The sequence below is a fragment of the Clarias gariepinus genome, chromosome 28 (assembly GCF_024256425.1).
Source record: "Clarias gariepinus isolate MV-2021 ecotype Netherlands chromosome 28, CGAR_prim_01v2, whole genome shotgun sequence".
Taxonomy (NCBI): Eukaryota; Metazoa; Chordata; class Actinopteri; order Siluriformes; family Clariidae; genus Clarias; species Clarias gariepinus.
The window spans coordinates 5,545,050-5,559,208 of NC_071127.1; the positions used below are offsets into that span (position 1 = coordinate 5,545,050).

The 14,159-nt window shown below is 40.7% G+C and overlaps 1 protein-coding gene across 1 annotated transcript; it reads left to right on the forward strand.

Moving 5' to 3' along the window:
- Positions 1-1,117: 1,117 nt before the first annotated feature.
- txn2 (thioredoxin 2) lies at positions 1,118-13,085 on the forward strand. Its single transcript, XM_053490386.1, has 4 exons — positions 1,118-1,209; positions 2,800-3,068; positions 11,476-11,599; positions 12,340-13,085. Exons 2-4 carry the CDS (start codon positions 2,800-2,802, stop codon positions 12,454-12,456), a joined length of 510 nt encoding a protein of 169 aa, XP_053346361.1. The 5' UTR covers positions 1,118-1,209; the 3' UTR covers positions 12,457-13,085.
- The last annotated feature ends 1,074 nt before the right edge of the window (positions 13,086-14,159 follow it).

Consider the following 14,159-nt stretch of genomic DNA (forward strand, 5'->3'; position numbering starts at 1 on the left):
GGATGATATATCTGAGAGGCTAGATACAGCATCGAAAATTTGTAGAAATCATTTGTTCTTAAATCATAATGCCATTATATAGATAGATAATACATTATAGTGTGTCTCTGTGTGTGTGTGTGTGTGTGTGGTCTCTTTGGATAATCTATTGTTGTATAGAAGTCATTTGTGGTATAGAAAATAAAAAATTAACAAACAAACAAACAAAAAAATTAAAAATCTGCATATTTAAATTCAAATTTTTATTTGTCACATACACAGTCATACACAGTACGATATGCAGTGAAATGCTTATACGAAAAAACTTATACATAAAGAAATAAATATGAATAAAAAGAAATACTAAAGAATATAAATTAAACTAGTAAAATAAACTGTACAGATAAGGGCATAATAAAAATATTACAAAATATAGAAATATAGAAGAAAAAAGTATATATATAAAATTTAAAGTACAGCATTTGCCCCTTCAGTACAATATTTTTTTCTTGTTGTGGAAAAGAAAAGAGCAAGACAAGACAAGATCAGGGACAGGTGCATTAGATGTTTTTTTTTTAGGAAAGCTGGTCTGGAAAAAGGAGATTTTTAAAGACGGGAAAGATATATAGATAATAGAATGAGACGGTTGGCGGTAATGTAACCTATTGGATTCCAACCGCTGATAAATAACAAAGAAGAAGAAGTAAAGCATGCTAAAACACATCTGTACACTACCAGTCAAAATTTTGGACACCCCTTCTATTCATGGTGTTTCCTGTTTGTTTTTTATGCAATTGATATTGAGATGTATATCTGCTACTTCTGCTCTGTAAAGCTTCCAAATGGCTCTAATCTGAGGTGCTGGTTGTTAATTGGTGATTTCTGAGGCTGGTGACTCTAAATGACCTTCTGCTCTGCAGCTTTCCTGGGAAGGTCTTCATGAGAGGCAGGTTCATCATGGTGCTTGATGGGTTCTGCAAATGCACTTGTCACTACAGTATACTGTTCTTACAAGGAATGTTCCAGAACCCGAGCATGATGTCAGGTGGGGATGTCCCGCCCGCTCTGGGAGGCAACACAGGCCCGGGAACGAGCCTTCATCAAGAGGAACCGACTCTTCTGCTCGACACGAGTGATTCGGAGTCTGACGTCACACCACGAACCGGAAGTATTTCCCTCTGCAGTTGGTCCGTGTGACCAGAGTCAATATTGGAACAGCGCAATACTACGGTAAGTAATCACTTACTGTACGTTCATGTCTGTTATTTATGGTCAGTTCATTGTCTAAAATATATTTAAAGTTTTTTCAGGTTCCATTGCTTTAAAAAAAAAAAAAAATCGTTTTAGCCTGAAGACAGGCAAAGTCACGCGGAGGTTATTGGTGATAGGACAAACTTAAACACGCACACACACACACACACACACACTGTAAGCGCGAGATCACACATGATGCCATAATAATAAACTAATGGCACGTGAGCGCACGTGCCGCAGTCTCCCATCTTCCAGCTTGTGCGACATCATACAGGCTGGTGCAGAAATAATGGCTCCCTTGGATATGCATGAATACTGGGTTTATCAGAGAGATGATGTGTAGAGAAACAGTTCTGAGTGTGTTTACAGTGTGTTCAGATCACACAGGTACACATCAGGTGAGGAGAGAGTGTGACCTGAGGGTCTAGGAAGTCTGACTGCTTCTAATCAGAGCTTGTGGTGAATATTAATAAAATAAAAAGTTTACACTGATCATGATGTCACATGTATCGTCAAAATGCTCAGGAGGTGTTCTCATGAAAGTGTGTTTCGGTGTAACCTTGTCTTCTTGGTGCTTACCGCCGCCGTCCGTTCAGTTTAAATCCCTGATCTAAAGTTTAGGGAGGAGCTCTTATATATCTTTATATGTATTTCCCACTCTCGTTATGTAAGTGATGTAATATGCCCAATTTTGCAGTGGTTAAGCCTCAACCAAAATGTCTGTCAGGTCTTATACGATTCGGTTCTGTGGCAGGATGGTTCAGTTCGGCGGTGATAAGTAGGTCCTCCGTTCAGAGGTAATATTTGGTTCAGAAGTAATATGATTTGATATAGTTCAAGAGTGATATGAGTCGGTTCAGGAGTGATATGAGTTGGTTCAGGAGTGATATGAGTCGGATCAAGAGTGATATGAGTCGGATCAGGAGTTATTGAGTCGGTTCAAGAGTGATATGAGTCGGTTCAGGAGTTATTGAGTCGGTTCAAGAGTGATATGAGTTGGTTCAGAGGTGATATGAATTGGAATTTGATATGAGTTGGGATCTGGGTTAGCTCAGTGGTTAAAGTCTTGGACTATTGATCAAAAGGTCCCAGTTTCAAACCCCAGTACTTATAAGTTGCCACTGGTAAGACCCTTGTGCAAGGCCTTTAACCCTCAACTGCTCACATGTATTATGAAATAAAAAGTCGCTCTATTTGCCAAATACCAGAAAATAGTGAATTTTGGTTCAGAAGTTATAAGTTAGTTCCGGATTGATATGATTACATTCAGCTGTGATATGCAGTGCTTCATGAGTGATATGATTCATTTATGCAGTGATAATTGGTTCAGCAGTAATACGAGTCGGTACGGCGGTAATATAGAAAGCTTCAAGAGTGGTATGATTTAGTTCATTGTTGATACGATTCGGATCCGCAGTCACATCATTTGGTTTATTGCCGATTTGATTTGGCTCAGCATAGAGGTGATGTTCCTCACTATGTGTTCTTTTATGGAAAGTCATTTAGTTGTGGGGACATGAAAACGATATATGATTAAATCCCCGTCTTCTACACCTCCCCTCACAGATGGCTACTCGGCTGCTCATGAGGAGAGTCTGGAACGTCGCTGTGAAAGATTTCCGCCGCCTTCCTGCCCCCACCGCCGCCTCGCTCTCCTCCTCGTCACGCTCCTCCTCCCTGAACACCTCGGTCCACAGGCAGTCCTTCCTTTCTCCTTCTCGCCCTCTCTCTCTGTCCTCACACAGGTGTGTCTCCTTCAACGTGCAGGACCAGGACGACTTTACTAAGAGGGTCATCAACAGCGACCTTCCCGTTCTGGTGGACTTCTACGCACAGTACGTATTCTCAGATCCTCACGGCGAGGGCGGAGTCTCTGTGCCGTTTATAACTCAGTAACAGCAGTGGATGTTGTGAGAGAGGTGACTCGACCTGTACAGCTGCATACCGCTTGGATCGGCTCCTCGGGAGGCACGAGACATTCTGCTTCCATACACAGCATGAGATGAAGCAAGGGTTTTTTTTTATTATTGCTATAATTATAAACAGGCATAATGTACATCATTACTTAATAGTTATCCATCATGATTTTTCAAATTTTCAAATTGTTTTTATTAGGATTTATAGTCCTAAACTTCTCACACGTTGGCAGCGGAGATGGAAAAATAAAACAGATTCAGTTATGAATTACGATTCTTTTGTGTGCGGATTCATGTATCGCAACAATGAATTTAAAAAAGAATTTATAACTGATTCATTACATTTGTAACAGAGACTCATCGGGCGGTCAGCCTTGGATAAAACTGATTCTGACACAAACCTGTTTTTATGGCGCAATGTTATCAAAAGTCAAGAGCGTTAAAAACGATCTGCTTTTTTTTCTAAAAACTCTGCGAGCAAAACACTTAGTTAGCACTAGTTAGTTTCAGGGCACGTGTGTTAGAATCAGCATGCTCACGACTGATCAACACGCGGCGGAAAAACATAGCAGTTTCTTTATAATCCTACAGGTGGCGCACTTTCAACGTTTCACACATCCTGTGTGGTAGGAGTAAACTATTTGCTACGTTTGTTTAGGAAATAATAATTATTGCAGTTGACCTAGGAGAATGTTAAACTCTCATATTTTAAGTTAGTTTGTATTGTTTAAATGCAGCGCTTGGTTTTGAAGTCCGAAATCTAACGTCATAGGGAACGGGCTACAGTTAATTACTCATGTTCAGTTCATTAAATAAAGTTAAAGTATAAAACTTTAAAATTTTGTGACAAAATTTATTTAAAATCGTGATACTGATAGAATCACAATAATCGTATCGGGTCGTCTCTGGTGATTCCTATCACCTATTGTTTAATGCTTGGTTAGAAATGTAATGGTTTGTGATTTGCTGATGTGTAAGAGTAATAAAATAACTCCAGGAAATGCTGTGATTAGAAGGAAATAAGTTTATTTCATCAGTCCACCCCTGTCACTGATTATTTTCCGGTAATTGCGTGACACACTGTGTTATTTAATTCTCTTCTAAGTGTATGAGAATGTTTGTTGTTCAAAAGACCTCATTAGTTTCCTGAAAGACTTTTATCTATATTTATTTATTCAGAGTCGTTCTGTAATGTCTGAATGCTATACTTGGAAATATTTTATCCTAATATCCTTTGGATTCTGTCCTTGGATTTCCACTTTGGCCTATTACACCCCAGTCACACGGATTTGAGCGTTTCTTGATTTTCCAAAAACAGTCCACAGTGTCCTTGTGTACTTGAGCTTAAATAACAACACAGATACTTCGGCTACTAATGACTCTAAGGAGGGTCTGAGTAGGCGGTAAGGTATTCACAATCGTACTGTAGAACCAAAAGAAATGAAATGTTTAGATCAAACCCATTTAAGAAGTCAACTATAGGTTTTTCCTCCTACAGCTTCAGGAGTTTGCTTGTAATGGAGGATGTGTTTCTCTTGGACTTTTTTCTTGGTTGTCTCCCAGGGACAAAAGAGTATTTTTCTCACAACTTCTAACTGGTGCTTTGATCTGTGCCACCATGACCCTGACAGTATAAATCAATAGCCGTGTGTGTGTGTGTGTGTGTGTGTACTGTATGTGGACGTGCATGTGTACACGCAGTTCTGCGTGATAAAAATATACACACAATTGAGAACACAGGTGTACTTTTCACATTTTATACACACACACACACGGTCAGTTGCTTACTGCCTCAGTGTGTGTCAGTTCACGTAAAACTTCCCTCGAATCTTCACTCGGAATTGAATCCGATCCTGGCACTAGAACGCTAAATAGAAACTTTGAAATCTGATATTGTCAAACAAACAAACAAATAAATAAATAAATAAATAAGACAATAAATGATATTGTCATTATACAGAAAATGTGTGGAATCTGGAATTGTCTAATTCTTAGGGCTCTGTCTGAGCTTTATGTAATGTTGTGGCTCAACCAGTTAAGACCGTAGGTTACTGGGTTACTGATCAGAAGGTCAGGGGTTTAAGCCCCAGCATCGTCCAGTTGCCACTGGTGAGCTCTTGAGCAAGGCTCTTAACCGTATCTGCTCCAGGGGGCGCTGTATCCTGCCTGTTCATGCGCCCTGACCCCAGCTTCCTAACTGGGATATACAGAAAAATAATTTCACTGTGCTATATTGGTACATGTGACAAATAATTGAATTATTGCTGAACAAGAACAATTCACATGATATCAACGTGGCTTATTATTAGCACTAATTTCACCAAAGATGGCACCGTAGAATAGGATTTTTCTATATATATTTCTACCATGTTGGCTGTCTTGGATATATTTGACAAAAGGCTCTGTTAATTTGTGTTTATAGAAAACTGAATATTTTCAAAAAAAGCATATTTCATTAGCTTTTATTTACATAGGATTGGATGGGATCAGTTAGGATAGGATTGGATAGGATGGGTCGGAAATGGATAGTGTTTGATTGGGTCAGATAGGACAGGATCAGATTCTGTAGATCTGTATTAATCGCATGGCAGATTGCAGTTCTGTAGCAGTACAGAATAACAGTCACAGACAGCTAAAACATACCTAGGAGGAATTGAACCTGACTTTATTAACATGAAGCAACCTTTAAAAGACTTAAAATCCTTTAGACACTTTAAAATTGCCATTTAAACTGTTTTATGTTACTATTAAATAAACCACTTTGTATTCAAGCATACTGTATTTATCCAGGCTAACCGCAAAACAATTGCACAGACGATCTCATTAAGAGGAGGTTTGACAATATGTATCCATCACACTGCAGAAATAATATCAAGTGAAAATATATTAAATATAGTTACATTTATCTACACTTTCTTAAAACAAGATTACAACTAAAAATATATAAAAGTATTAAGCTTACTAAACTGTTAAGCAAATTTTTTGCTTTGTTGGCAGATAATTTAGCTTGTTTTAAGATAGAAACAAGAAACAAACTTATCTACAAGAAATGCTTCACTTGCAATTTTAGTAACATTTGACTAGAAATAAGCTTAATAACCTCATATTTGGTTTATTGTAAACTTTTTGAGAAGAAATTATAGACAGGTTTGGCCATATTTTTTTTATAATTCTTTCAGTGCAACTCAAAATTCTATAAAAAAAAATCACTTGTGCGATGAATTGCGGAGGTGTTCATGATGATTTTGATTAACTGTGAGTAATAATGTGACGTGGGTACAGTGGCACAAACACGTGGGTGGAATATAAACTCCACCAGTGCATTGGGATTGTGTTAAAGCCTCCCAGTCCATCTGTCTCCCAGTCCTCAGGCTTAATCTCAATCTATTTGCATTTACATTTACAATTATTAATTAGGAGTTACATCGACTTTTAGAAAGTTGCTGCTGTAGTTAATACCAATCTAAGAGCATTCCTTTCCTCTTTATGGACTGGATTAAAAATACTTGTGGAACTGTAACTGGTGGATACGAGACCTTTAGTTTGGTCAGTGCGTTATTTCTCTTTCGTGTGGTTAGCCGAGCGTATGTTAACATTCATCGGTGATGATATAATTACAGCAGGCTACTATACACCGAACTTTTACTTTATCTTGCACCCTGCTGTTTTATATTTCCTGAATAGACTGGCTTATCTTTGTGATTAAGTTGCCAAGGACTTGTTTATTGGCGAAGCGTAAGGTTAAGCGCAATAAATCAAAGACATCATGGAACAGTGTTGTGGCTGGTTGCTGTAGGAAACTGGTCCTGAAGCTAAAGGTGAACTCTGGTTTGTTGGTTTATTAAAAAGCAAGCTAAAGTTTGGCTGTCAGATGCGTACACATGTGAAAATCATCTTGGCTGAATACGCTTTAACCAAGTCAAGATTTTTAGACTTTGGTCCTCTCAGGTTTCAGTGTCTCTGACCCAGCCAAGAACAGGACAGTCTTAACACAGGAGGCGTGGCTTTAATCCTCTAGCCCTTGCAGAAGGAATATGCTTTCAGTGCCTCAGGGCAAGTAAAAGGGGCGTGGCTGTAATGCCTTGGGTCTAGCAAAATAAGTGTGGTCTGTCAGCATTTCAGGTTTAACAGAAAGGGTGTGTACTCAATGCCTAGCAAAAAGAGGTGTGGCCTTTCTTGTGTTTTGTGTTTACACAATGAGGTGTGGTCTATATTTTTTGTGGCAATAACAGAAATGATTGTGGAGCATGTCATGTGGAGCATGTAAAAAAAATAAAATGGGTGTGGTCAATGTCTCCTTGTGTTTAGACAACAGATGAATTCCATGTTTTTTTTTTTTAAGTAGAATTCATCTGTTCGTCTAAACACACAAACATCTTATGTCTGGAAAAAAATATGTTGCAATGGGGGGGAGTGGTGGTTCAGAGACACAGAAAAGAGGTGTGGCATGGGGGTCTAGAAAAAGGGGTGTATCCTAGAAAAGGGGAGTAAAAAAAGAGTAAAAGGGTGGCAGTACTGTGTAACTTATTGGATGACAACCACCATAAAACAAGAAGAAGAACTCCCAGAGAGGCTGGGTGTCAAGGAAGAAAGTATTTGATGGCTTTCTAAAGGGCAACGGGACTGAAATTTTTACCTCAAAAGAAGATGATGGAGATCAAGACCAGAAGGTGGCAGTAGTGATCCAACATAGTACAGTAGATGCAAAACCACCGGTAAACACCAAAAAGACAAGACAAGAAATGAAAACTAGAATTGGGAAGATAAGGAAGAGTGAGACCTACAGTTGCCGGTAATGCAACTTATTCGATGTCGACTATTGTTAAGCAACAATGAAGAAGAAGAAGGAAGAAAAGGTATATGGTCTGGGTGTGTTCTCAATCCATCAAGCCTTGTAAAATGGATGGCCTTTGTACCCTTGGCCTAGGTTCACCCATTCACCCAGATCTAGGGGAACTCCATATATACAGTAAAGTTGCAGTAAAGGCTTGGAAAGCAAGCCACAGACTAGTAATTGCAATTTTTAATTAGGGCACAAGGAGTATGATATCAGCCTTATATTGTGTGCAGTGCCCTCTTGTTCTAATGATTTTTTTGACCATCCGGGGCTCTTTGGGCCTCTCAACATGCTCAAAATAAATACAAATTCCAACAGGTTGGAATCTGCTGTCATCAGGATGCTTAAGTGTCTGGGCCCCAGGCATGGCCAGCAGGAGCCATCTCTGCTCTTCAGGACTGTTTCGAGAGCACTGACTGGAACATGTTTAGGGAGGCTGCAACTTACGGCGACTTCACTGACTTGGAGGAGTACACGTCATCAGTGACCAGCTACATCAACAAGTGCACCGATGATGTCACTGTCTCCAAGAGCATCATCTCGCAACCCAACCAGAAACCGTGGATTACTGCAGAAGTGCGTGCACTTCTGAGGACCAGAGACTCTGCCTTCAAAGCGGGAGACAAGGTGGCCCTCAGAACAGCAAGGGCTAAACTTTCTCGGGCCATCAGAGAGGCAAAGCGCACACACGCCCAGAGAATCCACAATCACTTCAGGGACAGCGGCGACACACGGCGCATGTGGCAGGGCTTACAAGCCATCACAAACTACAGGACACATCACCTGACTGTGACAGTGACGGCTCCCTCCCAGATGCGCTAAACAACTTCTATGCTCGGTTTGACAGGCAGAACGACGTGGCGGCGAGAAAGACCACCCCTCCTCCGAACGACCAGGTGCTGTGTCTCACTACAGCTGAGGTGAGGAAAACTCTTCGCAGAGTCAACCCACGTAAAGCTGCTGGACCAGACAACATCCCAGGCAGAGTGCTCAGAGAATGTGCTGAACAGCTGGCAGATGTTCTCACCGACATCTTCAACATCTCTCTGAGCAGCGCCGTCGTTCCCACGTGCTTCAAGGCCACCACCATCGTCCCCGTACCCAAGAAGTCTACTGTGTCCTGTCTCAATGACTACCGTCCCGTTGCACTCACACCCACCATCATGAAGTGCTTTGAATGGCTCGTCATGAGACACATCAAGACCCTGCTGCCCTCCTCACTGGACCCACTGCAATTTGCGTACCGTTCTAACCACTCAAAGGACGACGCCATCTCATCTATGCCCTCACACACTTGGACAAGAAGGACACATATGTTCGAATGCTGTACATAGATTTCAGCTCAGCATTCAACACTATCATCCCCCAAAAACTGATTGGGAAGCTGAACCTGTTGGGCCTGAACACCTCCCTCTGCAACTGGATCCTGGACTTTCTGACGGTAGGCCTCAGTCAGTACGGATCGGGAACTGCACCTCCAGCACCACCACACTGAGCACTGGGGCCCCACAAGGCTGTGTGCTCAGTTCCCTGCTGTTCACACTGCTGACTCACGACTGTGTAGCAACACACAGTTCGAACCACATCATTAAGTTCGCTGATGACACGACCGTGGTGGGTCTCATTAGCAAGAACGACGAGTCAGCATACAGAGAGGAAGTGCAGAGGCTAACGGACTGGTGTAAAGACAACAACCTGTCTCTAAATGTTGACAAGACAAAGGAGATGGTTGTTGACTTTAGGAGGACACGAGGCGACCATTCTCCGCTGAGCATCAACGGCTCCTCTGTGGGAATCGTCGAAAGCACCAAATTCCTGGGTGTCCACCTAGAGAAGGACCTCAGCTAGTCCCTCAACACCAGCTCCCTACACAAAAAAGCCCAACAGCGTCTCTTCTTTCTGAGAAGACTGAAGAAGGCCCAGCTTCCACCACCGATCCTGACCACCTTCTATAGAGGAACTATCGAGAGCATCCTGAGCGGCTGCATCACTGTCTGGTTTGGGAATTGTGCCATATCGGACCGCAAAACCCTACAGCGGATAGTGAGAACAGCGGAGAAGATCATCAGGGTCTCTCTCCCCTCTATTGAAGACATCTACATCACACGCTGCATCCGCAAAGCCACCAGCATTGTGGCTGATCGGACACACTCCTCTCACACACACTTCACACTCCTGCCATCTGGAAAAAGGTACCGAAGCATTCGGGCACACACATCCAGACTGTGCAACAGTTTTTTTCCACAAGCCATCCGTCTCCTCAACAAAAAGGGACTGGACTGATAAACACAAACACAAACACACACACACACACAAACACACAAACACACAAACACAAACATTATCACACAAGCTTAACTCAGCTACCTCAAAATATTGGGACTGGACTGACTAATCAACACAAGTGCAGACACACTGCCCTACACCACCAAATTATCGTACACACCAACCTGTAAATGCTTCACTCTTTATCTTTTGCACAATGATCATTACTGGACTAATTTTTGCACTAATTCCTCAATTCTTGCTGCTGCTTTTAAAGAATGTTTATGTTTACCCACTACCTCAACACCATATTTTATGTTCTGTTATGTCGTGGTTGCGCACTGTCACTTTGTTGTTGCTCTTGTTTGCACATTTGCACATGCACTTTATGTTGTCTGTAAAAATGTTTACTTAGCTAGTTAGTTTTTGTTAATTTATGTTGTAATTTATGTTAGGTCTCTCTGTCCTGTCTCTGCTAGCCAGCTTACTAGGCCTCTTGGTTAGCTACTTTAGTGTCTATGTTAATTTATGTTGTAAATTTATGTTGCATGTAGCACCTTGGTCCTGGAGGAACGTTTTTTCGTTTCACTGTGTACTAACTGTATATGGTTGTAATGACAATAAAGCCTACTTGGCACGGGGTCCTCACACGAGATTTTGCTGCATAGCTCATACACACTTGAAACCTGGTACACATTTAGAGCTCATTGAGCTTTAAACTTTTTCGTTGCGTGTCATAGGCTCTGCTTAGTCAGTTATTTTAAGTCGGTTGCAAAACGCACCCAGTGGATTTTGATGTACTCTTCCTAGAGAATTTATATGATTGGCAACAAACCAGGCCAATGTGATCTCAATACATTGAGTATGCAAAATTGCAGAGAGATTTTTGATATCTCAAACGGGTCAGTCGTGACAAGGCCTTAAACTTGTGCCAAAAACTGGTTATTAACTTTCTGACATCACATTTAATGACATTAGAGCGTGATGCTTTTTTCCAGCATCTGAGTCTTTTTGGAGGTCTAAACATGAAATTTCCCCTTTTCCAAAATTGTCATAATGGTGTTAGTATATCTCCTTTAAATGCATGTGCCCACTGCAGGTGGTGATGACGCAGGGTGCTTGGGCCCACTCGTTGCTGCAACTATATTTGGTAATTGTTTTAAGTTATCTAAAAAGTGATGTCCGAAGTTGTTTATGAAACGTGTGTTTGTGTGTGTGATCTAGATGGTGTGGTCCCTGTAAGATCCTGGGCCCAAGGCTGGAGAAGGCCATTGCTAAGCAGGAGGGTCGAATCGCCATGGCCAAGGTGGACATTGACGAGCACACTGACCTCGCCATAGAATACGGGGTAAGAACGAATTCGCTGAATTCACACACTTTTACACACACAGTTGTTTTCCAGGTGAAGAATCATACTGTTAGACATCATGCAGGCAGACAGCAGAGGATGACATACAAAAGTAGTCAGCAACCGTATGAGGAGAGAAGTGAGAGAAGAGCAAGGATTTTGCGTGAACATAGAAAAGAACAAGTGTGAAAAAGTTATCAGAGGAATCCTATATTCTACAGCACACTTAGTTAAACCTAGTAGCTGTTTGCTTAATAAAAACTTCACACATCTGTATCTAGCACTACTGATTATACTGATCACGCAAAATGTTTCAACACCAAATATTGACCATGTTTATTTTATTACTCTTTAGTGACATTTACAAAAGTTCTTATATGTAGATATGTCTTTAAAAGCATCTTTGCTCATGACATTTTTTGGCACATGTTTAAAAGGCGTTTGCACAGTACTGTAAGTAAAGCAGCTGTGTGCTGGAGAATATGCCAGAGCTTCTGGTCACACATGTTTTCTTTTTTTCTTTCTATTTTCTAGATTATATTTTTTTGTTTCCAGATGAAAACGTTGAAATGTGTTGCTTTCTTTACAGGCATTCAAATATTCTTCTGTGATGTTATTTATTTATTTATACATTTTTAAGATATGACTCTTGCACATTACTGTAGATAACAGTATTGGACGTTAAGTTACTGTCGTTGTTTTTTTTTTTATTGACCTTCCTTGATCTTTCACTGTTCTAGGTGTCCGCGGTTCCCACGGTGATAGCCATGCGCGGCGGTGACATCATCGACCAGTTTGTCGGGATTAAAGATGAAGACCAGCTGGATTCATTTGTTAGCAATCTTATTGGACAATGAGCCTGTCAGTCAAAGCGTCAAGCCCAACCCTCTTTACAGTTTAGATTACAACTCTGGAAAGCCACATAATCATTTTATATAACAAACACACAGACCAGGCTAATCCACGTTTTACCTGGCAACCACCACATTGTACACATAAGATTATTATTATTTTTTTTAGTATATGTGGGCATGTATCTGTCTGTTTACCTTTTGTTCTTTACTCACCCTTCTTTGCTGCTGACAATAGTGAACCGCTACACATTTTGTAGAATTTTGTTAAAAGGAAAACTTTCATAAGAAGGACCTTTGATGTTGTCACAGCTGCTTCAGTTCTCCCTGCTGTTCCTGCTGTCCTCCACCCGAGGGCATGCTTCTCCACACAAGACCACACAAGAATGTCATGTCTATATCTTTAATTTATCTCAGACATCCAGTATAAGGTCACGCCCGTCTAACGAATGCAGTTATAAACATATACAGCAGTGCTGATCCTTGATCAATATTCTCACTCAGAGAGAGCTAAAGAAATAAATACGAGCTTGTGTGTATGTGTGACACCGTTTGTGTTCCAACTGTGTGCCTGTTTTGACTGTGAAATCAAATGTTAATGTGGGAATAAAGCAGATGTTCTGTACGATGTTCTATTTGAAGTTTCTGAGCTCTGTCTTTTTTTAGTGCCTCCTTTCTAGTCCGGCAGGAATAATGCTGAAAATAATCCTTTTGGCTCTTATGGACATGTCTGAAATTCCACTCTAATGGCTGTGTGTGTGTATGTGTGTGTGTTAAAATGAATTCCAGTTTTAATCTACTGTGTGTTCACATGAACCAAAGCCAATATAGTTTCAATCACACAGTTAATGATATTATGGCCCATTACATGAGTGCTGGAAATAATCCAGTGCTGTGACTAGATTTATGGCAGGAGTGTTTGGCAGCAATACATGTTGGGTAATTCATAGAGAATTTACTTCTTAAGACATTACCCAGAGCAAGTTACATTTATCTAATATATACAAAAGAAATAAATCAGAGCAGTTAAAGGTTAAGGGTTCTGCTTAGGAGTTTAGCAGTGGCCGTCTGATGGTGCTGGGGCTGGAGTTTAAAACCTCCTTATCACCTTATGTTTTGACTTCTAATGTTTTAACAGCATGACGTTTTACTCCACCTTCTTCATGGTGTTTTTCATTCTCATTAGAGATCTCTATTTTTTCCTAATGGAAGTAATTAGGTTTCTCATGGCCTGTAATGGTCAATTCATGGAATCTCTTTTTATAGTCATTTTATTCTGATGTTAATCATCTACTACCCAGTAATGGATACGTTGTAATGGGGTCAGGTGGTATGTAACGGTAAGCGAAAAAACCCTAAACAGAAATCCCTGATGGAAACCATTAAGCCACTTTCCATTGGAGGATGCTATATGCTTCAAGTTATATCCTGAACTTACACCAAGCTGTGCTTGTGGTGTCTGTCACCAGGAAATTAGTGCCAAATCCTTTGGGTGGTATGTGTTGCAAGTTGGGCCTCTATGGATCAGACTTGTTTATCTGGCGCATCTCGTGGATCCTTAATTGGACTGAGATCCAAGGAATTTGTTGGCGAGACCAACAAGCTTGAACAATTTTACCGGCTAAGCCACATATGCGGCAGTCTTTAATGCACTGGGTTTTCTGGTGCCTTTCAACCATAACCAGCATTGATTTATTTCCAGCAGTTTT